The 25,627-nt window shown below is 39.3% G+C and overlaps 1 protein-coding gene across 1 annotated transcript in view; it reads right to left on the reverse strand.

Moving 5' to 3' along the window:
• HECTD2 (HECT domain E3 ubiquitin protein ligase 2) overlaps positions 1-23,672 on the reverse strand; it is a 74,572-nt gene extending 50,900 nt beyond the window's left edge. The window contains exons 1-2 of the mRNA XM_040624673.1: positions 23,535-23,672; positions 3,725-3,854 (exon numbers count right to left, since the gene is read on the reverse strand). Of these exons, the coding sequence (XP_040480607.1) occupies positions 3,725-3,854; positions 23,535-23,672 (268 nt within the window). The remainder of the gene's footprint in view (positions 1-3,724; positions 3,855-23,534) is intronic.
• Between the last annotated feature and the right edge of the window lie 1,955 nt (positions 23,673-25,627).

Below are 25,627 nucleotides of genomic sequence, written 5' to 3' on the forward strand. Positions count from 1 at the left end.
CTATTTCCTCTGTCCTGGGTTCTCTCTTGTTTGACTCTATGCAATAAACACAGTTGACCCTTTAACAATGTGGGGGTCAGGGGCGCCAACCTCTCATGCAATTGAAAATCCATGTATAACTTTTGACTCCCCCAAAACTTCACTACTAATAGCCTACTACTGACTAGAAGCCTTCCTGATAACATAAACAGTTGGTTAACACATATTTTGTCTGTTATACATTATATTCTTAAAATAATAAGCTAGAGAAAATAAAATGTTAAGAAAGTCACAAGGAAAATGCATTCACTGTACTGTACTATATTTATTGAAAAATTCTGCATGTAAGTGGAACCTATGCAGTTCAAACCTGTGTCATTCAAGAGTCAACTGGTCAACTGTACTTGTAAGAACCTCTAATGGACAAGGTAACCTTTACTCCCTCATGGAACATGCAGTCTAAGACATTATAGTATTCGAATGATAATACACAAGACTGCATGACTGATAAGAGGTAATAACAAAAGAAAACCTAAATGGAAAGTCAAAGAAGGGAAGAACTGTATCTGGTTGGAGAGAATGAGCAAAGGTTTAATTAGGAAGTAGCTTTGAAGGACAGGATGTGTCAGGTGGAAAAGAGGGGAGAGTGCATCCCAGGCAGTGGGAACAAACTGGCAAAATCTTTGAGGTAAGGTATGAGGCGTCCAGAATAGCTGAAATGTAAGTTATATGTAGGAGAAAAGTGGGAGATAACGTTGAAAAGCTGTCATATTTTGAACGTCCTTGAGTGTCAAGGTAAAAATTTTTTATTTAATTTTGGAAGCATTAGGGAGTATGAAGATGATGGAATCAGAGTTGTATGATTAATGTGATATGATTAATCAGGCAAGAGAAACAAGTCAATCAGGAATTTCCTCTATCTGTCAGAGGAACAAGGGTTTTGTTGTCACAAAATGTGGATTGAATTTTGGTTCTGACACTTAGCAGTGACCTCAGCCAAGTCACTTACCCTCTCTGAGCCTGTTTCCGTACTTATAAAATGGTGTGATAAACAGAAACTAAGATGGCCTCCATGAGTCTCAGCTTTCTGGTGTTCCATCAGGATTACATTACATTACATGACAAAAGGGACTGTGCAGATAGAAATAATTAATTGGTTGACCTTAAAAAGGGAGATTATCCAGGTAGGCAAAACCGAATGACATGAGACCTTTATAAGCAGAGAGTTTTCTCCCACTGGTTGCAAAAGACAAAGTCAGAGAGACTGGAAACATGAAGGGGGTTCAACACAAGGGCTCCTGCCACCAGCCTTAAAACAGGAAGCTACAATACTCCAAGAGGGTCTGTGAGCGGAGGTGGCAGTCTGTAAGTGGTCTCTTTAGGAGCCAAGAGCAGCCCTGGCTGATTGACAGCAGGGATACTGCCAGCAATCTGAAGATGCTTGGAGGAGGTTTCTTCCCCCAGAGTCCAGCCCAGCCAACACCTTGTGAGACCCTGAGTAGAAAACCCAGCCACACTCACCAAGACCTCCTACTTAAAGAGCCATCAGCTAATAAACGGGTGTTGCTTTTAAACCACTAGGTTTGTGGTAATTTGGTAAACAGCAATAGAAAACTAATAAAACAGGGATTCTAATATCTATTCTATTTTATGTGATTGTTGTGAGGCTCAAATAAAGTAATGTATACACAAATAACACACAAATATAATTTACAGTTGTTATCTAGTTAACATGTCTAAAATAGATATCATTTCTCTCAACCCCTCTCCCCATCAAATAGGCTCATTTTCTTTATTTCTTTAATGGTACCAAAATTACAGCTTTGCTTTGTTTTGTTGTGGGTTGGGGGACTGACGTAAAGTGTACTCGTGCTTCCTTGGAATGAGAATGGGGTGACAGAATATGTGTGTGTGCGCGCGTGCGCGCGCTGGCGTGCACTGGGATTATAAAATAAAGGAAGAAAGAAGTCATCAAAGGCAAAGGTTGATAAATGAAATAAGGTAAATACTGACCTGCAAAAGTGCAGAGTATAGGTATAGCACTAGCATGGAGTGTCAACCGAAAATCTGTGCGAGAATAATTTATGCCACACGCAGCTATGGACACAAGTAATTTACCAAAAACTATGTCCTTCAACATTTCTAGGTTTGTTTTGTGTTGTTTGGGTACAGGAACCATTTAAACCTTTGCAGATTTGTTTTGTTATAAGCCAGGGGAACTTAAAATTATGCAAGTAATGGATGTTTCCTGTGACAAAACAATACAGAGTTGTATAAAGAAATAAAGCATATTTATAATAAACACCCCATTCTACTTTCTTGAGGAAACCATTAAACTGATTGGTGGGCATCGTTCCATACCTCTTTATATGCTCAAAGAAGTATAAAATGCTTCCCTACTCTTAAAAATATTCTGGGGTCATATTCTACTTACTAAGTGTAACTTGTGTTTTTCATTTTACAGTGTACTGTGGACACTTTCCTAGACATTTTATACACATACCATATTTTTCTTAATAGAGGCATAGTACTCCAAGCCACCCATTCATAAAAGTGCCAATTTTCACACTTCCTAGACAACATCACAGACATAAATCCTTTCATTCTCCGTAACTGCAGAGGAAAATGTTAGCTTCTTATTGTAATTTTGTACTTCCTTAAATACAAGTGAGATTGAGCATCCTTTCACATGTGTAGTTACTGCTCATATATCCTCTTTTGATTGGTCTGTTTAGATCCTCTGTCTTTTCTTCATTGGAATGTTCATTTAATTGACTTATTAATAGTCTTTATGATCAAGGGAATGTTTTTCACAGACTATGACATTTGTAGATGTTTATGCTTTCTGACTTTAAAAAATTCCTATGGATGTTTTAAATTTTCTTATATACTCAAACTTGTCAATTTTTTGTTTTATGGTTCTTGGCATTGTTATCACGCCAAGAGATTTTTTATATAAATAACGTCCTGTGTTTTCTTCTAGTACTTTTGTAGTTTAAAAAAAAGCTCAAGTTATTATTTTCAATAGGTTAACCAGTCATCCTACTTCCATTTTTTGAATAACTGAATACCACTTAGGTACTATATTTTTTACTGCTCTGTCTCTATTTGGCTGTCTTCGCAGCAGTACTGCAATTATAATAGCTTTATAATATACGTACTACAGAGGAATGGGCTCCCTCATTATTTTTGCTTGCATCTTCTTGGACACTGATACTTATAGATCACATGGAGCATCATCTTCTTAAGATATCCCCCCCCCCAAAAAAAAACCTGCTGAAAAATGTATTAAATGTAGAGAGCAAACTGGGTATACGAGACATCTTGATGTTTTTCCATCCCACAACCTTTTAGTCTTTTGATAAAGTCTTACAGTTTTCCTCATACAGGTTTAGCTCACTTTCTTTTAGGTTTATTTCTAAGTATTTCATTATTTTCCATCAAGTTCTTCTAATTGATTATTTCTCAAAGGAATTCTATTGAATTTTCATATATTTTTATGGTGTCGGCTGCTTAACCAAATTCTATTACTCATGAGCTTTGTATGTCATTCATACCTTACCCTAGGTAACAATCACCTAAAAATAACAATTTTGCTCCTTTCTGTAAATATTTATACAGCTTATTTCTATTTCATATTGTATTAATTGACTTCACCTACCAAAAAACTACTTTTTAATAGTTTGATAATATATTTTCAGCAGACTATATGTACTTTTAATAACAATTATTATTATTATTTTACCATTCTTGATGTTAGGGAAAACAAGATGTGTAGGTGAACTTCTGTTTTCAGCGGCTTCTTTCTTCTGGTTAACAGTTGAAATAAAACTGCTAAAAGTGGAAATTTGGCCTTTGGATCCTCTGTCCAAACCCTAAAAACAGAAAAGTTAACGTTGCAGCATAATTCCCACTAGCTATATTTAAACTATTTTATTGGAGAAATCATAAACACTTAAACAGAGATTTTAATTTGATGATAGATATACGATATACAGACAAATATGTAACACTGACTTACCTTTTCTAGGATCAAATTGTTTTAAATATAAAATGAAAATAGTTGTATCATGCCTACAAATTGATAAAGTTTGGAAATAGGGATATTAATACTATCTTCCTTATAGGGTTACTATAAGGTCTCACTGAGGTAAGCATATAAGGTAACTGGCACAACGCTTCGTACATTGTACATGCTCCATTCATGTTAATGGCTCTTTTACCTTTGTATTTAGATAACACTATTTTTTATGAGCATAACACCATTTTTATGAGCTCCACAAACATTATTTTCAATAGCTAATATGCATGTGATACCTCGCATGTTGATTCATTGAAGGTTTTCTTGTCTTTTGATGCAACTTTAACAGTTCAGGTGAAAAGATAAACCTTTTAGAGCTCATTGCTTTCTAAGCGCTGTGACTGACTATACTTTGGGTGTACCAGAATTAAAAAAGATAATGCTAACATAATAAAGGCCACAGGTGAAAAACCCACAGCTAATATCATCTCAGCTGGGGAAAAATTGAGAGCTTTTCCTCTATGGCCAGGAAAAGACAGGGATGCCCACTCTCACCGCTGTTATTCAACATAGTACTGGAAGTCCTAGCCACAGCAATCAGACAACAAAAAGAAATAAAAGGCATCCAAATCAGCAAGGAAGAAGTAAAACTTTTACTCTTTGCAGATGATGTGATACTAAACATAAAAAACCCAAAAGACTCCACCAAAAAACTGCTAGAACTGAAAAACGAATTCAGTAAAGTTGCAGCATACAAAATCAAAGTACAGAGATTTGTTGCATTTCCATACACCAATAATGAAACAGTAGAAAGAGAAATTAAGGAATCAAACCCATTTACAATTGCACCAAAAATAATAAGCTACCCAGGAATAAACCTAACCAAAGAGGTAAAAGCCTGTACTCTGAAAATTATAGAACACTAAGGAAAGAAACTGAAGATGACACAAAGAAATGGAAAGATATTTTATGCTCATGGACTGGAACAACAGATATTGTTAAAATATCTATACTACCCAAAGTAATCTAAATATTTAATGCAATCCCTATCAAAACACCAATAGCATTTTAAGAGCTAGAACAAACAATCCTAAAATGTGTATGGAAACACAAAAGACCTTGAATACCCAAAGCAATCTTGAAAAAGAAAAGCAAAACTGGAGGTATCACAATTCCAGACTTCAAGTTATGTTATAAACCTGTAATGATCAAGACAGTATTGTACTGGCACAAAAAAAGACACATAGATTTATGGAACAGAATCGAGAACCCAGAAATAGACCCACAACTATATGGTCAACTAACTTTAAACAAAGCAGGAAAGAATATCCAATGGAAAAAAAGACAGTCTCCTCAACAAATGGTGTTGGGAAAACTGGACACCCACAGGCAGAAGAATGAAACTGGACCATTTCCTTACGCCATACACAAAAATAGACTCAAAATGGAGGAAAGGCCTCAGTGTGAAACAGGAATCCATCAAAATCCTAGAGGAGAACATAGGCAGCAACCTCTTCGACCTCAGCTATAGCCACATCTTGCTAGACACATCTCCAAAGGCAAAAGCAAAAATGAACTACTGGGACTTCATCAGGATAAAAAGCTTTTGCACAGCAAAGGAAACAATCAATAAAACTAAAAGGCAACCTATGGAATAGGAGAAGACATTCGCAAATGACCTATCAGATAAAGGGCTAGTATCCAAGATCTATAAAGAACTTATCACACTCAACACCAAAAAAAACCCAAAAAATCCAGTCAAGAAATGGGCAGAAGACATGAACAGACATTTCTCCAAAGACATACAAATAGCCAATAGACACATGAAAAAATGCTCCACATCACCTGGCGTCAGGGAAATACAAATGAAAACCACAATGAGATAGCACCTCACACCAGTCAGAATGGCTAAAATTAACAAGACGGAAACAACAGATGTTGGTGAGGAAGTGGAGAAAGGGGTACCCTCTTACACTGTTGGTGGGAATGCAAACTGGTTGCAGCCACTCTGGAAAACGGTATGGAGATCCTCAAAAATTAAAAATAGAATTACCCTACAGCAATTGCTCTACTAGGTATTTATCCTAAGGATACAAACATAATGATTTGAAGGGGCACATGCAGCCCAAGGTTTACAGCAGCAATGTCCACAATAGCCAAAATACAGAAAGAGCCCAGATGTCCATCAACAGATGAATGGATAAAGAAGATGTGGTATGTATACCATGGAATATTACTCGGCCATCAAAAAGAATAAAATCTTGCCATTTGCAACAACATGGATGGAACCAGAGGGTACTATGTTAAGTGAAATAAGTCAGAGAAAGACAAATAGCATTTGATTTCACTCATATGTGGAATTTTAGAAGCAAAACAAATGAGCAAAGGGAAAAAAAGAGAGAGAGGGGCAAACCAAGAAACAGACTCTTAACTATAGAGAACAAACTGATGGTTACCAGAAGGGAGATGGGTGAGGGGTTAGGTTTGGGTTAAACAGGTACAGGGGGAAAAACACTAATATTGCTAAGCACTTAGGGATCCAGAGGTACATATAACAGTGCAATCTTCCTATAGCACAGAATCTATCCATTAACACACTTTCTACAAAATAATAACTGTAAAGTCCATAATATGTAATTCATCTGTATTTTATAATTATAAATAAAATATTACCAGGGCAATATGCAGTTATAGGGCTACCTCAGGGTTTGTTCTCGGCTCTAGCTCTTTCCAGCTTATAGATGCTTAATAGAATATAACTTCTTTCTTAATATTCACTCCCTTACTCTAAAAGTAATTTCTTTGCTTTCACAATTGTTTCCTTTTCCTCTCCTCCTTCCTAATCCACTGAACTGATTTCCATTTGCCTTTTCAGAATCAGCTCATATACCATGTAGCAAAAACGTTTACAATTACCAAGGACTGACTCTCCCACATTTCTTACTCTCTTAGAGATAAGTGGGACCATCTGATTCATTCTCATGGGGCCCTAAGTAGAAATGTTGCTTGCTTACTGACTAGATTTAGGCTCAGTGAAGACTGATCAATATTTCTGTTAGGATTAGGCTACATGATCCAGCTATTAGACATATTGCCTAGGTAAAACAAAGTAATCTTCAAATAGAAGTAGGAGATGAATCTGGTTTCAGAATCATAAACAGTATCATGTAGGGTCTTGTACAAAACCTACAATGTGATGAGTGGCTCAACAAATGACTATTCCTGTGTAACAGCATAGTAAAACAAGTCACTTATTGAGTAGTTGCTATAGGCGTGGTGCTATATTAAGCACCTTAATATACCATTCCTATGAGATATGTATTTATACCCCACTTTATGAATAAGGAAATTGAAGTACCAAGCCCAAGTTCACAGAGCTGGTAAGTGGGAATTTAAATTCTGAATGACCCTGAGTCTGTACCCTTAAACCATCATATATCCAAGTTTCTCAATATAGTAGCTATCACTTATTTAGGGTATATCCTGTGACAGTAGGTACATCACACATATCAGCTTGTTTCCACAACAACACTTTGTGGCTATTATCTTCTTGACTTTTACAGATATATGCTGAATGAAATTCGATAGCTTTAGGAGCAACTCAAGTAAGCAGAGGAAATTGACATAAGGAGAAAAACTACATGTACTTTAAGGAAATGAAGTCCTAGCAATCTAGGAAAGACTCAATATTTTATTTTCCTACTTCTTCCTCTACCCCTGCTCAATAAAAGAAGGTCCCAAAGAACATAGCTTCATTCACTTGTGGAATCTCTGAATAGTATAAAGTAACAAGTAACTGATTCAATCAACAAATCCATTCAGCAGCTATCAATTCTAATCTCTAATAGATTTATAATATAGATTCCTGAAGAGAGAAAACTGGAGAAAGAGACAAGATAATGATATCCGATATTTTTCTTGGTAAATTACATAATCTGCATAATCTTGGTAAATTATAGCAATACACTCAAATTCACAGAACTAGTATGTTCATTAGGAAAATAAAATAAAAATAAACTATACATTTGAAAAAGTAAATCATTCCTTATTATAAATATTAGGATACTTACATAAGAATTTTATTACCTACTAGGGCCAAGTTTGCTTACTTGCATGTTTTGTTCTTTAGAACATCTCAAATGCTAGTGCAAATAAATGCCAAATTTGATGAACTATGTATTTTGTTTATACATAGCAATTAATAAAAATAACCAATTTGTAAAATGAGATCAACGAATGGCCTCTCAGGAATGGAGCTATATTGACCGAGCTTTAAATATCTGCAATAATTTAATATACCAAGGGCGGTTTTTGTTTTTTCACTGATAACTGTCAAAGACAGTTAACTGTTATCTAAGACTGAGCAACAATACGATTTAGGGAGCAGAGTGGTTGAAACAGAGAATCAGAAAGGGAGAACAGTCCAGTGAGATGAGACTGGAAAGATAGGCAGAAACCGTATCATGAAGCCCTCAAGCTATGGAGTAGAGATGCTGTGCTGGATGGAAGGAGAAAGGGAAAAATCACTGAGGACCTCTAAGCAGGGAGTGATATGATCATATCCGTTTCTTAGCAAAATTACTCGGTCAGCAGTGTAGAGAAGAGGCTAGAGAGAGTAAAACTAGAAGCTAAACCAGGCCTCAGAGGACCTTTATATCAGAGGAAATAAAGTCTAAACCAAGACGACAATAGGAATAGGGAATGAAGAGTCATGGAAGGCTGGGCCAAAACAATGGCAAAATTTAAGAGCTACTTCAGTTCCAAATGTGAAGCATAATGAGAATCATAGAACCCTTCCATAAATTACAAAATAAATAACATAAAATGCTTTATTTCAAAGTTGAGGAGAACATGCACATTTTGACACCTCACTATAAACAAGGGGGTATATGATTTAAGAGTATGTAAAATTCTAGCCTGGGTTAGAAATCATGAATTTGCTTTCTGAGTGACGACCGGAAAAGGAATCAATGCTCACTAGGCAAAAACGTGTTTCTCATGCCAAAATAATGGATTTTTTCCTAACTGACAGGGTTATCATTATGCCACTATTACGTAGCAATTGTTGTGCAAAACTAAATATAAGGCCAGAACTGTGGGAAATACAGGCATACCTCCTCCTATTGCTCTTTATAACATTTCTCAGATACGGCATTTTTACAAATTGAAGGTTTGTAGAAACCCTGAATCAAGAAGTCTATCAGCACCACTTTTACAAAGCATTTGCTTACTTTGTGTCTCTGTGTCACATTTTGATAATTCATGCAGTATTTCAAACGTTTTCATCATTATTATTATGGTGATCCATAAGCAATGATCTTTGATGCTACTATTATAATTGTTTTGGGGCACCATGAATCACACCCATTTAAGATGGCAAACTTAATTGATAAATGTGTGTGTTCTGAATGCTTCAGGGACTGGCTATTGTCCCATCTACTTCCTTCTCCATGGGCCTCCCATTCTCTGAGACACAACAATATTATTCAATTAGGCCAACTAATAACCCTACAATGGCCTCTAAGTATTCAAGTGAAAGCAAGAGTTGCATATCTCTCACTTTATTTCAAAAGCTAGAAGTGATTCAGCTTAAGGAAGAAGATACACTGATATATGAAATAAACTGAAAACTAGGCCTCTTGCACCAAACAGCCAAGTTGTGAATACAAAGGAGAAGTTCTTGAAGGAAATTAAAAGTGCTACTCCAGTGAACACACAAATGATAAGAAAACAAAACAGCCTTACTGCTGATATAGAGAAAGTTTGAGTGGTCTGGATAGAGGATCAAACCAGCCGCAACATTTCCTTAAGCCAAAACCTAATCCAGAGCAAGACCTTAACTCTCTGCAATTCTATGAAGGCCGGGAGAAGTGAGGAAGCCGCAGAAAAGTTGGAAGCCAGCAGAAGTTGCTTCATGAGGTTTAAAGAAAGAAGCCAGGTCCATAACACAAAAGTGCAAGGGAAGCAGCAAATGCTGATACAGAAGCTGTAGCAAGTTACCCAGAAGATTTAGCTAAGTTAATTCATGAAGGCAGCTGCACTAAACAACAGGTTTTTCAGTGTCATTTCAGATGAAATAGCCTTCGACTGGAAGAAGAGTCATCTAAAACTTTCATAGAAAGGAGAAGTAAATACTTGGTTTCAAAAGACAGGCTGATTTCCTTTCTAGGGGCTAACGTAGCTGGTGATTCTGAGTTGAGGCCAATGTTGTTGACCATTCCGAAAATTCTAGGGCCCTTAAAAATTATGCTAGATCTACTCTGTGTTCTATAAATGGAATAATAAAGCCTGGGTGACAGCACATCTGTTTACAACATGGTTTACTGAGTATTTTAAGCCCACTATGGAGACCTACTGCTCAGAAAAAAGATGCCTTTCAAAATATTACTGCTCATTGACAATGCACCTGGTCACCCGGGAACTCTGATGGAGATGTACAATGAACTGAATGTTGTCTTCATGCCTGCTAACACAAAAACCATCATGCAGCTTATGGATCAAGGAGTCATTTTGATTTCTAAGTCATATTTAAAAAATACATTTCATGAGGCTGTAGCTGCCCTAGATAGGAATTCCTCCGATGGATCTGGGCAAAGTCAAATGAAAACTTCTGGAAAGGATTCACCATGCTAGATGCCATTAAGAACATCTGTGACTCATGCGAAGAGGTCAAAATAGCAATATTCACAGGAGTTTGGAAGAAGTGGATTCCAACCCTCATGGATGACTTTAAGGGGTTCAAGACTTCTGTGGAGGAAGTAACTGCTAATGTGGTGGAAACAGCAAGAGAACTAGAATTATAAGTGGAGCCTAGGATGTGCCTGGACTGCTGCAATCACATGGTGAAACTTTAACAGATGAGGCATTGCTGCTTATGGATGAGCCAAGCACGTGGTTTCTTGAGATGGAATCTAGTCCTGGAAGACTGTTGAAATGTCAAGGGTGGATGCAGATAAGAACATCAATTTAGCTGATAAAACAGAGGCAGGGTTTTAGATGATTGACTTAATTTGGAAAGAAGCTCTAAACTGCTATCAAACAACATCACATGCTGCAGAGAAATCATTTGTGAAAGGAAGAGTCAATTGATGCAGCCAACGTCATTGTTTTATTTTAATAAACTGCCATAGCCACCCCAACTTTCATCAGCCACCACCCCGATCAGTCAGCAGCCATCAACATCAAGGCCAGACCCTCTACCAGCAAAAAAATTATGACTCACTGAATGCTTCAATGGTGGTCAGCATTTTTTTTAGCAATAAAGTATTTTTAAATTAAGGTATGTACATTGTTTTTTAAATATTACGCTTTTAGACACTTAATAAGCTACAGTAGAGTGTCAACATAATTTTATATGCAGTGGGAAATTTAAAAAAGTTTGATTTGACTCGCTTTATTGTGATATATGCTTTATGCCAGTGGTCTGGAATTAAACCTGCAGTATCTCTGAGGCACGTATGATATGAGCTGACAAAGCAGATAAAGTATCAATGGCCAAGGAGATATGAAATCCAAGAAAAGGTGATGTGTTAAAAATGAAGGGAAGATCAAGTTTCAAGGAAAGATATGGTCAGTTAAACAATGGAGAGTGATTAGGTCTAAAATGCACCTACTAGAGGGGCGCCTGGGTAGCTCAGCCATTAAGCGTCTGCCTTCGGCTCAGGTCATGATGCCAGGGTCCTGGGATTGAGCCTCACATCAGGCTCCCTGCTCCGCTGGGAGCCTGCTTCTCCCTCTGACACTCCCCTTGTGTTCCCTCTCTCACTGTCTCTCTCTGTCAAATAAATAAATAAAATCTTTAAAAATAAAATAAAATAAAATGCACCTACTAGATGAACAACTGTGAAATCCTGGGGACACTGGAGACAACAGATTCAGGGGAATGGTGGTGGCAAAAACTATATGAACTGGACTTGTGAATGAGTGGAAAGTTAGGAAGTGGAGGCAATGAGCAGCAATTGCTATGTCCAGAAGCTTTACAGAAGGGGAGAAAGGCCAGTGGCTGGAAGGGTACAAAGGTTTGAGGGAAGATACACTGAGCATGTTTCATGGCTGCCAAATCCAATGTTTGCCTCTGTGGTCCCAGAGCATTACTGCTATTCTCTGTGCAGGAATGGCCACAGATGGGAGCAGAGATAGGCACTCAACCAAAGGGTAGCCATCTGTAGCCTGAGTGGCTACACATTAGGTGGCCTGGCATAAAGGGCACTGATTCTTCCTAGTACATAATCAGAAGGAGATCTTTCCAGATTTTAGATGAAGGAATATGGAAAAGAGTGCCAGCCAAGAGTGAGAGAACAGCAGAGGCACAGAGAGTGGCCAGTCTCTGTTCCAGTTTGCTTTCTGGTTCTGATCTATGTGTATGTATCATTCCAATAAATCCCCCTTTTTCCTAAGGGAGGCATATATGGCCCGGCTTTCTGTTCCTTGCAATCAAAAAAACTTAAATGACATGGAAAAAATCCTTGGTCTACTAAGTCTCTTGTTTTAAGATGGCTATGTTCTTGATACTTTATACTTGAAATGACATGAAAACAAATCATGGACAATTTCAGAGGCTGACAGTACACTACAGATTAATAAAAGCAAACTCACAAAATGGCCGTTGTCCCACACTAGCTTGTACAAGAGAAATCTTACACATAATCTAATCTTTTTACAAGAAAAAGCAGGGCAGCATGTTGTGCCATGGTAAACTAAAACTTAGAGAATCAACTCAAGAAGCTATTGGGTATTGACATCAAACATCAGACTAAATTAAAGGTTAGAGAACATTTCTTTATAAGTCTTCTAAGAACTGAATCTACAACAATTATTACATTTGGTTTCCTGAGGAGTTTTGGAAATGCAATCTAGGAGTCCTACAGAAGGAGAACACTAAGGATGAAGTCCTGGAATGTGGCCAGCCTACAAGCAGTGGGCTGGATGTGTTGAAGAATAGAGTAGCAGGATACCAAACCAGCTGTTACAGATTGAAGATAAGCACAAAGAGGGAACATGAAGGAAAAAAACACCAAGAATTCATTGAGGAAAAAAACTCAAAATATTTAAACCTGGCATAATAAATAATAGACCTAACTCTAGGCAGAAGCTACCACGGGTTCAATAAACAGCAAAAAAAAAAAAAAAAAAAAAAAAAAAAAAAATGTATGAAGTAATTACATAATTAATCAAAGATCATATTTCACAAGTACCTAATATGGACCTCAATGATCTCTTTGACTATTTATAATCACAAATAATTTCAAAAAATATAAATAAATAGAGTATCTGCTCTGCTATTGTTAACATATAATATTGTCGGGGCGCCTGGGTAGCGCAGTCGTTAAGCGTCTGCCTTTGGCTCAGGGCGTGATTCCGGCGTTCCGGGATCGAGTCCCACATCAGGCTCCTCCTCTGGGAGCCTGCTTCTTCCTCTCCCGCTCCCCCTGCTTGTGTTCCCTCTCTCGCTGTCTGTCTCTCTGTCACATAAATAAATAAAAAAATCTTAAAAAAAAAAAAATTAACATATAATATTGTCAACCTAAGTAATTACATAATTAATCAAAGATCATATTTCACAAGCACCTAATATGGACCTCAATGGTCTCTTTGACTATTAATAATCACAAATAATTTCAAAAAATATAAATAAATAGAGTATCTGCTCTGCTATTGTTAACATATAATATTGTCAACCTAATTTTAAATTTTTATACAAATTCCTGTTTTTAACCTTTACTGAGGAACAAACTACACCTGAGTTAAATTTCTGATTTCTTTATCATATTTTTCATCAGGTGTTAATAAGAAGGATATTTGTGGTTTTCCATGATACCTTTTGTACTGAACACCAAGTTCTATCATATTCAAGATTCTGGTAAAATTTTCCTTGTTCAGCCTCTATTCCCCAAAAGCTGCTGTAGAAGATAAAACATTTCTGTTCACATTCTAAACCAATCACTGATAAAAGAATAATATGCTGGCTCTGTTCCATCATGAAACACCTTTTAAAGCCATAATATCTCACTACCTTAGGGTCTTTGAATTAAAATATTTTAAACTGAATTTCTATATCTACAAAATTCATCATTCATAACATATTTTAAACATATTTAACTAGTTTTGGTAACCAGCTGGGAAATGCTTGCATTTTAAACTACATCAAGTGAAAATTAATATTACATTCTAGCTATTTGGGTCAACTGGCAGAAGTTGTACTTACTGAAGGGACAAACAATACAAATGGACTCTGCATAGAGCTCTGTGAAGCGGTCAGCTCTGGATGCAAAGCTGTCACAGGGATCAGGACATGCTAAATTGTGTTCAGTATCTTCTATTTGAGAGGTACATAATGTATTTTATTTTATTTTTTTAAAGATTTTATTTATTTATTTGACAGAGAGAGAGACAGCCAGTGAGAGAGGGAACACAAACAGGGGGACTGGGAGAGGAAGAAGCAGGCTCCCAGCAGAGCAGGGAGCCTGATGTGGGGCTTGATCCCAGGACCCTGGGATCATGCCCTGAGCCAAAGGCAGACACTTAACGACTAAGCCACCCAGGCACCCCTACATAATGTGTTTTAGAAAATGCTCCATACAATAAATAATGATTGGGTATTCTAAAATGTTCAATATAACACTTGGTTAGTTGGAAAATACACTTTTGTAGAATAGCTGTCATCAATAATGCCAAATAAAAAGCAAACAAGGAAATTCAACATATGTTGTAGTAGTGGTTCTCAAACTTTCTAGTCTCGGAATCCCTTTACACTCTTAAAAATTATTGCATGTATTAATTCCTTTTAAGATAACAATAAACCCATGTATGGAAAATATATTTTCTCAAACAGCAACAAAAAATCTTAGTGAGAAGAGTGGCATTTACATTTTGCAAATCTATTTTTTAACATCTGGTTTCACAGAAGACAGCTGGATTCTTCTATCTGCTTCTGTGTTCAATTTGTTGCAATACTAAGTCATGTACCCTTTAGAAAACTACACTCTACACTCAGGAGAATGAGTGGAAATAAGACAAGACAAATAATATCTTAGTATCATAAAAGTAGTTTCGACCTCATGGACGTCTATAAGGATGTAGAAGATAACACTCTGAGGACTGCTACAAGAGGAATAAACAATAATTAAAACTAAGAATGGATTTAAGAAATCTTGGGAGGACAAGAAGATATCACAGATCTGCACTAATATGGCCATTTGCTAAAGGGGGCTATGAAGGACTTGAAATGTGCTAATCCAAACAGATACCTAGTAAGTGTAAAATACACAATTTTCAAAGACGTAGTATGAAAAAGAAGTAAAGTAGTTCAGTTCAGCTCAATCAATTAATTTGATTAAATACTGAAATGGTAAATTTCTGGATATGTTGGGCTAAGTAAAATATATTATTATAAGTAACTTTACCTCTTTATTTTTATTTGTTTTGATGTGGCTATTAGAAAATTTTAAATTACATATGTGATTTGCATTATATTTCTCCTGGACAGAGCTGCTCTAGACAGATGAAAACATTTTCCTAAACTAGATCCAATACAGCATACAATCTTAGGGAAAAGAACAGAATTTTTTTTTTTAAGATTTTATTTATTTATTTGACAGAGAGAGAGAGACAGCCAGCAAGAGAGGGAACACAAGCAGGGGGAGTGGGAGAGAAAGAAGCAGGCTCATAGCGGAAGAGCCTGATGTGGGGCTCGATCCCATAACGCCGGGATCATGCCCTGAGCCGAAGGCAGACGCTTAACTGCTGTGCCACCCAGGTGCCCCAAGAACAGAATTATTATTCTGATTCAGAATATCCCTACATCATTTTTGGAAGAAGGGATTTGCTGGATAGGTAGTGGATTTAAATATGGTTTAAAATACACTACAGACAAAGAATAAAAGATATCTGAATGAATAAAAACTGAGTTTCTTACTTTGGTAATTTCTGATAGATATCTGTATCTATATATCTATACATCTATACATAGCAATCTATATTTTGAGCCATACCTCACTGAAATATATTTTTCATATTCAAAGATAAATATTTCAGCAACAGGTTAAGTGCTCCTAATATAATGCATAATGCATGTATCATTCAGTATCAATGAGCCCAAAAACTACCTATAATGCATAGAAAAACCACTTTACAAAGAGTGAGTGGCTTCCTGTGGTATTAAACAAAGGCTACTGTGTCAAAAGACAGGTGAACAAATGTACATTTATATGTTTTAAGTTAAAATAAAAAACATTTAAAGATAGTCTGCTTTACCAACTTTTTATAGAAACTGACCTAAATTACCAGGTAGGGGCATATCAGAGGAGAGGCCTCAAATGTGTTTAGTCTACAAAGCAGACTATTTAAAGCCCTGTTACTGGGTAAAAATACTTTGTTTTTCTTTTTTGTATGTTTTTTCACAGTTCCCTATTAGGATGCTGGGTTATAAAATCAGAAGTGCTAACTTTGCTGGACAGCCTTACATTAAGATGTGAAAAGTTAGCTACTTCAAGGCGTGAACTTCCCTCCCAAACTAAATAGCATCAGTCCAAGTGGAATTGCTTTCCTGAAGTGATATAAACCACCTCTTTCAAAGGAGACTAGGAAATAAGGATATGGATTCTGAAACAAAATTCTGACACCAAAAAAGTCACAATGCAATTAATATTATAAATAACTGAAAATTAACCCTACTCAATATAAAAGAAATGTTAGTCCTGAAACAGAAAATTCAGTGTTCACTCATCAGGAAGGCAAGGTGGCATGGGAGATTTTATTCACTTATTTTACAACAGAGGAAAAGAAAAAAATTGCATCAATAGATTATTGTTATACAGTAAAATACTACTTTTAAAATGTATGATTTGATGCGATCACAATTCCTCAACCAATTTGCTATTCTTTAATAAAAACGTGTGCATAAAAACCAAGTTAATTTGAAATTAGAGCTTTCTTTAATGACTAGACTCACACTTCAGATAGACTTTTCAATAGTAAAATTTCAATAATTTCTATTTTTAAAAGGCATATTCGTCTACTACAATCATTCCCCAAAACTTGTTTTTTGACTGCTTACCAAAATGTCACTAAGTTACAAATATCAACTTAGGAACAACTAATTCTTCATATAAGGCTTAGCAGTCTAACATTTTTGCAATGCCAGAAGGAATCCTTCACGCATAGAGTAAACTCATACTAGAAACAGAACAAAACAAAACAAAAACAGGAGAAAAAAGCAGGGAAATCAAAGCTTCCCAGAGCTTTCTCAGCTCCACCCATTTCCTCACTTGTCTTCTGTTGATCTTTCTCTACTCTCTCTTCCTCAACTCAAACTAAAAATAAGCAAGCTAATTTCCAAACACTATGCCAAAATAACCTGCTACTCTGGCAACACTAGCTGTACCCCTTTTTGAAGCTCTTTCTTTTCCTCTTCAAAAAGAAATCCATATGAACCCTGGCATACACCAACCCTGAAGAGTTCAGAGAATGCATAATATCCTTTAATTCAGTGTGTGTGTTGTGTGTGTGTGTGCGTGTGTATACGCACGCGCCCGTGCTCACACACTCGTGCAGATGGGCACACGCACATGGTAGGAAAAGAGAAGGAAGATGGGGTGGTACAGGACTGGAGGTTTGATACAGAAGGTTATGAAGGAAAGTACCAAAGCCACAGGACAGAATTAGAAAGGGCGGGCTGGCTTACAAAAAGCTACCCAGCTACAGATGTTGGTTTGCAAATAACAACAACAACAATAATATCATCATCCAACATTTACTGAGTGCTCACTTTGTCAAAGCTCTTTCCTAAATGCTTTATGTGTATTATTTTTGTCTTCTCACTTACCCTATGAGGACGTTTCAGTATTACATAGGGCACTTTTCAAGGTTCCCTGGTTCACAACTTACAATGTGTTGGCTGTAATTTTTCTCCAATTGTTACATATAGTCAAATTACTTACGTCCTAATATGCTGAATTAGTTATGAATGAGAGAAGAAGTAGGCAACAACATAATGGCTGTGCAGTTAAAAAAAAAAAATTGACAAACAGACTTTACAACCCACTCAAAATTAGAGACACCCTGGATATATATTTATATAGCTTTCGCCCTCCTTTTTATGTCTTAAGACTCTCAGATTATTTTTCTTTAATGAGATTGCTTTATTTTACATAGAAAATTCATTCATTCATTCATACCATCATTAAAGCTGACACTATCAGATATCCTAGAACACATTTTCTCTTCCATAATAGTTCTATCTCTGGTTAACAAAATTTTGAACAAACTTGTCACTAGACCACAACCTCTTTTCAAAAAGAACAAATATTGCTATAGGTGTAGGTTCTTCGAGCCACATTGCCCTGACCATAGATACAGTATGTGGAAAAGCATGGGTTTCTGAGTCAGAAAAGTCTCAATTTTAAACCAAGTTCTGCTACTTACTCACCATTTTACCCTTCAGCAAGGAACTGGTAACCTCTCTGACTCTGATTCCTTTTCTGTGAAATGAGAATACCTTCCTCACCATCATAGTGGTTGTTGGGATTGGTTTTGGTTGCAACCTGACTAAACAAGAGATACAGGGAAGATGCTTAGCAAAGAGTAGGTACTCAAATACTAGCTATGATTTATATTACTTATATATATTAAGCATACATATATGATGTATTTTTTATAAGATCTGTGGTTTATTAAACTGCTTACAACACCTTTGGCACCATAGCCTTCACTCTCACCCGTCTCACCTCTTGTTTAGAACATAATGGACAGGGGCGCCTGAATGGCGCAGTCGTTAAGCGTCTGCCTTCGGCTCAGGGCGTGATCCCGGCGTTCTGGGATCGAGCCCCACATCAGACTCCTCTGCTGGGAGCCTGCTTCTTCCTCTCCTACTCCCCCTGCTTGTGTTCCCTCTCTCGCTGGCTGTCTCTGTCAAATAAATAAATAAAATCTTAAAAAAAAAAAAAAAAGAAGAACATAATGGACAAAGGGCATAAGAGTCTCCATGTATAAGATTGTTCCGAACACCTAGATGGGCAGGGTTTATATGAGCTCACACACACGTATGTTTATTTGGAATGCTATTGCCTGGATTGCCTTTTGATATAAACATTTTTCTCTGAGATAACTTGTCTGGAAACTGCAGAATCCTTTTCTGTATCAATCTTCCTTCTTTTCCATTCTGTTGTCTAGTAAGGTTCCACGTCATGTGGGTTCTTCCATCCCTTCCAGTTATCACATGGCCACCAACTGAGTGGATGCACCTGTTTATCTCAGGTACCAACTTCAAAGCTCCTTCTTTGCACTCTTCCTCCTCCCCCTCCAGGCTAACTACCGCTAATCACTACCATGGATTTCATTATGTCGTTCCTCTATTTAAGCAACTCCAGTGGCTTCCCACTAACCACAGGAGGAAAAAAAAATGCCCATACTTCTGTGCCTAGTGATCTGGCTCCAGCCCCCAGGCAATCTTACTTACCTCCCACAAGTTCCCAGCACGCTTCCATTGGGCTCACTGTATTACTCCCTAATGCTTTTCCTTTAGCCTTGTTCATGTTGTTTTCCACACTGGATTACTTATACCACTTTCTTTTGCCCATCCAAATCCTATCATCCTTCAATGGCCAGCTGGCTTAAATAATTACCTTTACTTCAAGGCCTTTCTTCACAGTTCTGCACACATTGATTTCCTTTCTCTGGTCTCCTATAGCGCAAATTGTTTCTATGGCTCATTGTGACTTACACACATTGCTTTGCTTTGTTATGTTTCCATGTGTTAGCCTTGCCTCCTCTGAGGCAGGAATTTTTTTTAAGCCATGTTTTGTGTTTTCTGTAGCATCTAGCCCAAAGCTAAACATAATAGATGTTTAATAACTGGTAGTTTCATTTTGGCTACTGGCTTCACCAAGCCCATTTATACACACCTGACACAATGTATATGAACTTCTCATTCTTGCTACTGACTTCCTATCAAATCCTCTCCACAAACTTTATGCTTTCCCTCAAAACCTTCCCCACGCCTTCCATCTACTTGACAAGTCTTCTAGCCTTCAGTGAGGGCAAACTTCCCTTTGAAATCCTAAACTGTTTTCCTCCATTTCCCTTCACCTCCCTGATTTCATTAACTCTAGCTCTGGCTTGAACCCATTTCATTCCTTGCTATCCTATCCTGTGGAGAACTCCTCCCTCTTCCTGTTCACCTGATTTAAATGTTGAAGTCGACAGTCAAACTCATCCTCACTTGTCACTATTATTTTTTTTTTTAAGAATTTACTTATTTTGTTTGAGAGAGAGACAGCACGAGTGCTTGTGAGAGCCCGGGGAGAGAGAGGGAGACAGAGAATCTCAAGCTGACTCCACGCTGAGCGTAGAGCCCCATGCAGGGTTTGATCTCACAACCCTGAGATCATGACCTGAGCCGAAACCAAGAGTCAGACACTTAACCGACTGAGCCACCCAGGTGCCCCGCCACTATTATTTCTGCTCTTCCTCTGACCATTTTCTTCTTTCCTACTCACCATTTTTTTTTCTAACTTCTGTATTATATCAACAACTAATTTACAATATTCTCCTCCACTCCAATTCGTCAACCTCAGTAAATTCAATGTTCACACCACTACCCCTTTGTATCCATGTCCTGCTTCCAATTCCTCAGTCTCCTCAACTCTGTGGACTTGCATCACCTGTACACAGCAGCAAGGCCAAACCATGCGCCCTGATGGTTTTCTCGGGTCTTTGTCCTGAGCCTCTTGAGCATCTATAACTAGGACCACTTTAACCACCATTTCTCTCAGTTCCCCCACCACCCTTGGTCTCTGCTGTGCCTCACTGATTTAATACATATCTTTCACCAGTCCATTTCAAATGCTGCTCCACAAACTAAGTAGACTTGAACAAATGTAGTTAAAATACAGATTTCATGGAGCTCTTAATTTAGTACATAAAGCGCAAATTTTCAATCTTAGCTACACCTGAGAATTTAAAAGAAGTCTGAGCCCCAACTGCAGAAATTGATTTAACTGGTTTGCAATTAAAACTGAACAATGATGGCTCTAAACGTTCCCCAGGTGATTCTACTGTGCATCAAAGTTTGAAAACTGGTGCTCTGAGGTGAGATCTGGGAATCAGGATTTTAATCTTCTACCAGGGAAACTGTGGTCAGTCACGTTTGAGACCACTGTGGTAGGCACTTTCTGGCTAGAACGGACTTCCTTTACACTTAGGTGGTCTTAGGATCAATCACTTTAGGGCTGCTTTTTCCAGTATCCTCAATCCCACACCTGCACATTTCCTTATATTTCCAGGCTATAGTCCCAACTCTTCGAGCTTACTTAGGGTCATCATAACCTGGCCTTCTATTTATTCTAGGGAGCTGTCACTTTAAATTATTTCCAAACTCCCATAAAAATGTAATAGAATGATTTTTGGAAAAAGCCAATAATGTAGGGTTACATTGAGTCATAAACTCAGTCTACATAGAACTATTCACCTGGGGCAAAAAGAATCACTAAAGTGGCCCAAAGAAAAAGTTATTGATGGCAATCAGGTTCCAAGCAAACCTTCAGAAGCTTCATCTAATCCACGATGGAGGCTGAAAAACAACCAAACGGGCCACAAACTGTCTTTCCCTGTCCCTCCAAACCAAGGCCTTCCCCACCTGCTTGTGAACTCAGACATCATCCCAGCTCTCCTGCCCTCTGGAGGACCAAACACATATTTTATTCAATTTTCTTTAATTCAAGGTTTCAAAAAACTTATCGAACTCTATTCTTGTTTGGTAGTAAAAGTCCATAATATTTTATTCACACTTTTGAAATCCTATAAGCTATTAAAACTGAAAGGTTTTTATAACTCATATGGTGACAAAACATGTACCTGACCTGAACTCTGACAATCCAACCTGATCTGAACTGATATGAAGCTATTTATACTTAGGTCTGACTTTACCTCTCTTAGTGTGAACACACATACATTTCACTGCAGAGCTACTGACTGACATGCTTGATTAAGAAGAACTGGCCAGTACCTCACTGTGGATATTATATATGACATATGTAACGAATTGCCTTTCTAAAATCTGAAAAACTCTGGATTCCAAAACTCTGAACGCCAACGGTTTCAGGAAACAATCTCTAGACCTGGTCCCCTAGTATATCAATTTCTCCCCAAATATGTTTTGCGGAGGGTGCTCACTTGAGGACCTAAACCCATTCATATAACTGTTTCTTAGAAGCATGTGCATTCGTTGTTTTAAACAACTGATTTAGGAATGAATTTTCAAAACACTGTCTTTTTGCAAGTTAAGAACGTCCTGGATAAACTCTGAAAGCCTAGGGTACCAACACAGGAACTGGGTCTGCAAGCAGTTGGGTGATAAATTCCTTCAAACCATTTCCCAAAGTGATCCCTAACTGCACACAACTCCAATTTACCATTCAATTGTAGCTATATTTTAATATGTATGTCATTTTATTACTGTCCATACTTTGCTGCACTGATTTAATGATCAGAGCTTGTTCTAACAATTTCCTGTTATCACAGTCCCTAGACATTTTTTAAAAACCTACAGAATCAAAACATTATTCCTAACACTTTAAAGAGTGAGCTATTTTAGTAACTTCTTAGTCATTTAAGAGGGAGGTTTTAAGAAATGAATTGCAAGTAGGAATAAAGAAAATGTATCATGTTCTCTAAACTTTTACTATTTTGTCAAGCACAAATGCATGACAAGTCATGGCCTTTAAATGTACCAAAGCAAACTTTCAAAAAGTATTTAAATGTTATGTCAAATAAAAATCTCAAAAATCAGAGATTAATTTGTGTGTGTGTGCTCCAAAGTAATCAGAGTCATAACCACCAGTAAAAACAGGGAAGGGGGGCTGTCCCATTACATCATCTGGCAATATGTAGTTGGAAGCCTTAGAGCGCTCTCCAAATAATCCTTAAGAAAATCCAGCTGGGAAATCATCCCTGTCAAGCTTAGATAACTTGAGTTTAAATAAAAGGTTAAAGAAGCCTCTCCACCTTACGTCACATGTCTGTACCATATGAAAAATAAAACCATCACCGAGGCATCTACCTCCCACTATCCTGACAGCAACGGAAAGGTCACAATTAAGTGGAACTCGCCGCACAGCCTGTTCAATCCCAGGGGGGAAGGGAAAGAAAATCGAAGAGAAGGGGTTAAATCTCCGCGCCCCAAAGGCAGGCAGGCACCTCCGTGGAAAACCCACTCCGCCCTGCCTGACACCTTGCCCTCACCCAACAGATGATAACGTCGACTCCAAGATGCTGGTCATTTCCTTAGAGAAAGTGGGCCCCCCAAACCAGACAATAACCGAGAATGGGCAGCGGACGCGGCCACCCTAACATTTCCCGACTGTGGAAGGTGCAGCTCGAGAAGTGTTCGCGGCTGTCCACGAGGCACACTCCACTGCAGCCCGGGGAAGGACGGCCTGGCCGCATCTCCGCTGGGGGCCCCGGGGGTCGCCGGGCGCCCCCTGCCTTCCCTCCCGCCGCCCGCCGTCGGGGCGCCCCGCTGCCCCCGCCCGGCACTTACCGCAGCAGCTCCGGCGCCCGCCGACACGATGGGCGGCAGCTTCTCGCGCTCAGGCTCCTTCCCTTTCCTCTCGTCCGGCGCTGCCGCTGCCACCTCCGGCGGCGCGGCGGGCGAGGGCACCCGATCCGCTTCACTCATGTCGGGCCGGGCGGCGGGAGCGCGACGCGGCGGCGGCGGCGGCGGCCGGGCTGCTGCTGGGGCTGGCGCTGCTGCCGCCGCGGCCGCGAGAGGGCTCTGGGCCGCCGCTTCCAACCGCCGCCGCCGCGCCGCTCTGCCGGCGCCCGCGCCGCGCTCGCCTCGCGCGCGAGCCCGGATGCTCCGCCCTGCCGTCGCCCCCGCACGCGCCCGGCCCGCGGCTGCCGCTCTCCGCGGCCCCCGCCCGCCTCTTGCCTCGGCCTCCCCCGCCCCGCCCCGGGCTCGAGGGTGGCGGGTCGGGATGCCAGCCGCTGCCAGCCTTGTCGCCCCCGAGGTCTGGGAGCGGAGGCGCCGCGGCCGACGCCGGGCGGCCATGTTTGGCGACTGTCGCCAGACGCGGCGAGGAGGGGTCTGCACGAGAGGGTCTGGGCTGAGGGGATAAGACGAGGCCTGCGGAGGGTCGCGGCGGTAGTGAGAGCGCCCGAATGGCGCTGGATGGGGCGGGGCGGGCGCGGCAACATCCCCCGCACGGACGGCCCGGGCCTGGGGCGTCCAGACCCGTGGGACTGGGCTGGTGGCCTTTTCCCCCCAGCGCCCACAGAACCGTCTGCCTTGGGGTCACTGCTGTTCCTGCCATCCCTGCCCGCCCGCCTGCTCCAGGAGAGGTGGTTTCGAGCCTGCGCATCCTCAGGCGACAGCCTTTCCTTTCTTAGCCGACCGATTCTTTCCAGATGCCCTGAGAGCCCCCACCTACAAAGGAAAAACCTGGGGGTGGGGGGAAGTGAGACGTCTTGGGCTCCACCTTCTCCACCACAGGACTGGACGGCCAGGCCACACTTTCCATTCCTGTTCCTTTCGTCCCCCCCCTTTGACTGCCAAATCCGCCTCTCCCTTCCCGTCCCCACGCGCCTACATCTCGCTCTCTCCCTTCATCTCTTTCCTGCCTCCTATCCTTGCTTTGTTCTTTCCTTTTATAAGTTACAGATGGACGGACTCAAACTCCGCTCCCGCTCAGACTCATATTCCTTAATGTCAGATTAATATGGGTAAGAACTTTCAAACTTTGGAGGAAAGCTTTTAATCATAATATTAACACCACCCCCACCCCCCACCCCTCCAAGCCACACAGACAATTTCCTTTCCTTTCTTGTCGCCCCCTCCTTTTCCTTTTCTCAGTCTACTGGAGCAGCGGAGACACCTGCAGATCTAAGAGAAGGGAGAGAGTAGGATTGCGCTGTATCGCCTATTAAAAATAGGGAATTTCTCGACGTCCAAGTCTTCAGATTTTTAGGCTTTGTCATTTTATTTGAGGTTGAGTGAATTTTCCGATCGAAGAGACCCAGGTCTAAATATAAGAACCAAAAATATATCTGAAACAAAGCCGAAAGTGATGTTTGGGTTATCTGTTGTTCTACATAATTCAGAATTATTAGCGCAACTAAATACTAAAGTGCACCGTGAGATGAGGTTGCATGTTTTTCAAACCCAGAATTTGTAGCAAGCAGCTCTGAAGCAACCAACGTAATGAATATAACAATTAGTGTTAATTTCTAAGTTATAAATTCTGACTTTCGTTTATAGAAAGGCTTTCTAGTTTTAATGCAGTTGCTGTTATCACCTATTTACATGTTAATTAGTAAAAGGTATGAAGTAAGTGCCATCTAGTCAGGAAAAAGCAATTCTGTGCTAAATAGCCTTGGAGGGAAACGATGTATACAGACATTACTTTGAAGCAGTCTCCTTTCTATTTTTCTTGACTTCTTCAGGATTTTCTTTCCTTCTTAAATCTCGGAAATATCCTAAGGAGAAGAACCTACAATCACATCCTACTTTCAGCAGGTCAGCTTGCTGATCTTTTGATATGGCAACAACTCAAATGCTGTTTTAGAAAGGGAAGCCTTTATTTTAACTACAGTTCAAAATGTTCTGTGCTGCCAAGCTAGGTTGGTAGAACAAAT

This window comes from Ursus maritimus, unplaced genomic scaffold (genome assembly GCF_017311325.1).
Source record: "Ursus maritimus isolate PB19 unplaced genomic scaffold, ASM1731132v1 scaffold_7, whole genome shotgun sequence".
Classification (NCBI taxonomy): Eukaryota; Metazoa; Chordata; class Mammalia; order Carnivora; family Ursidae; genus Ursus; species Ursus maritimus.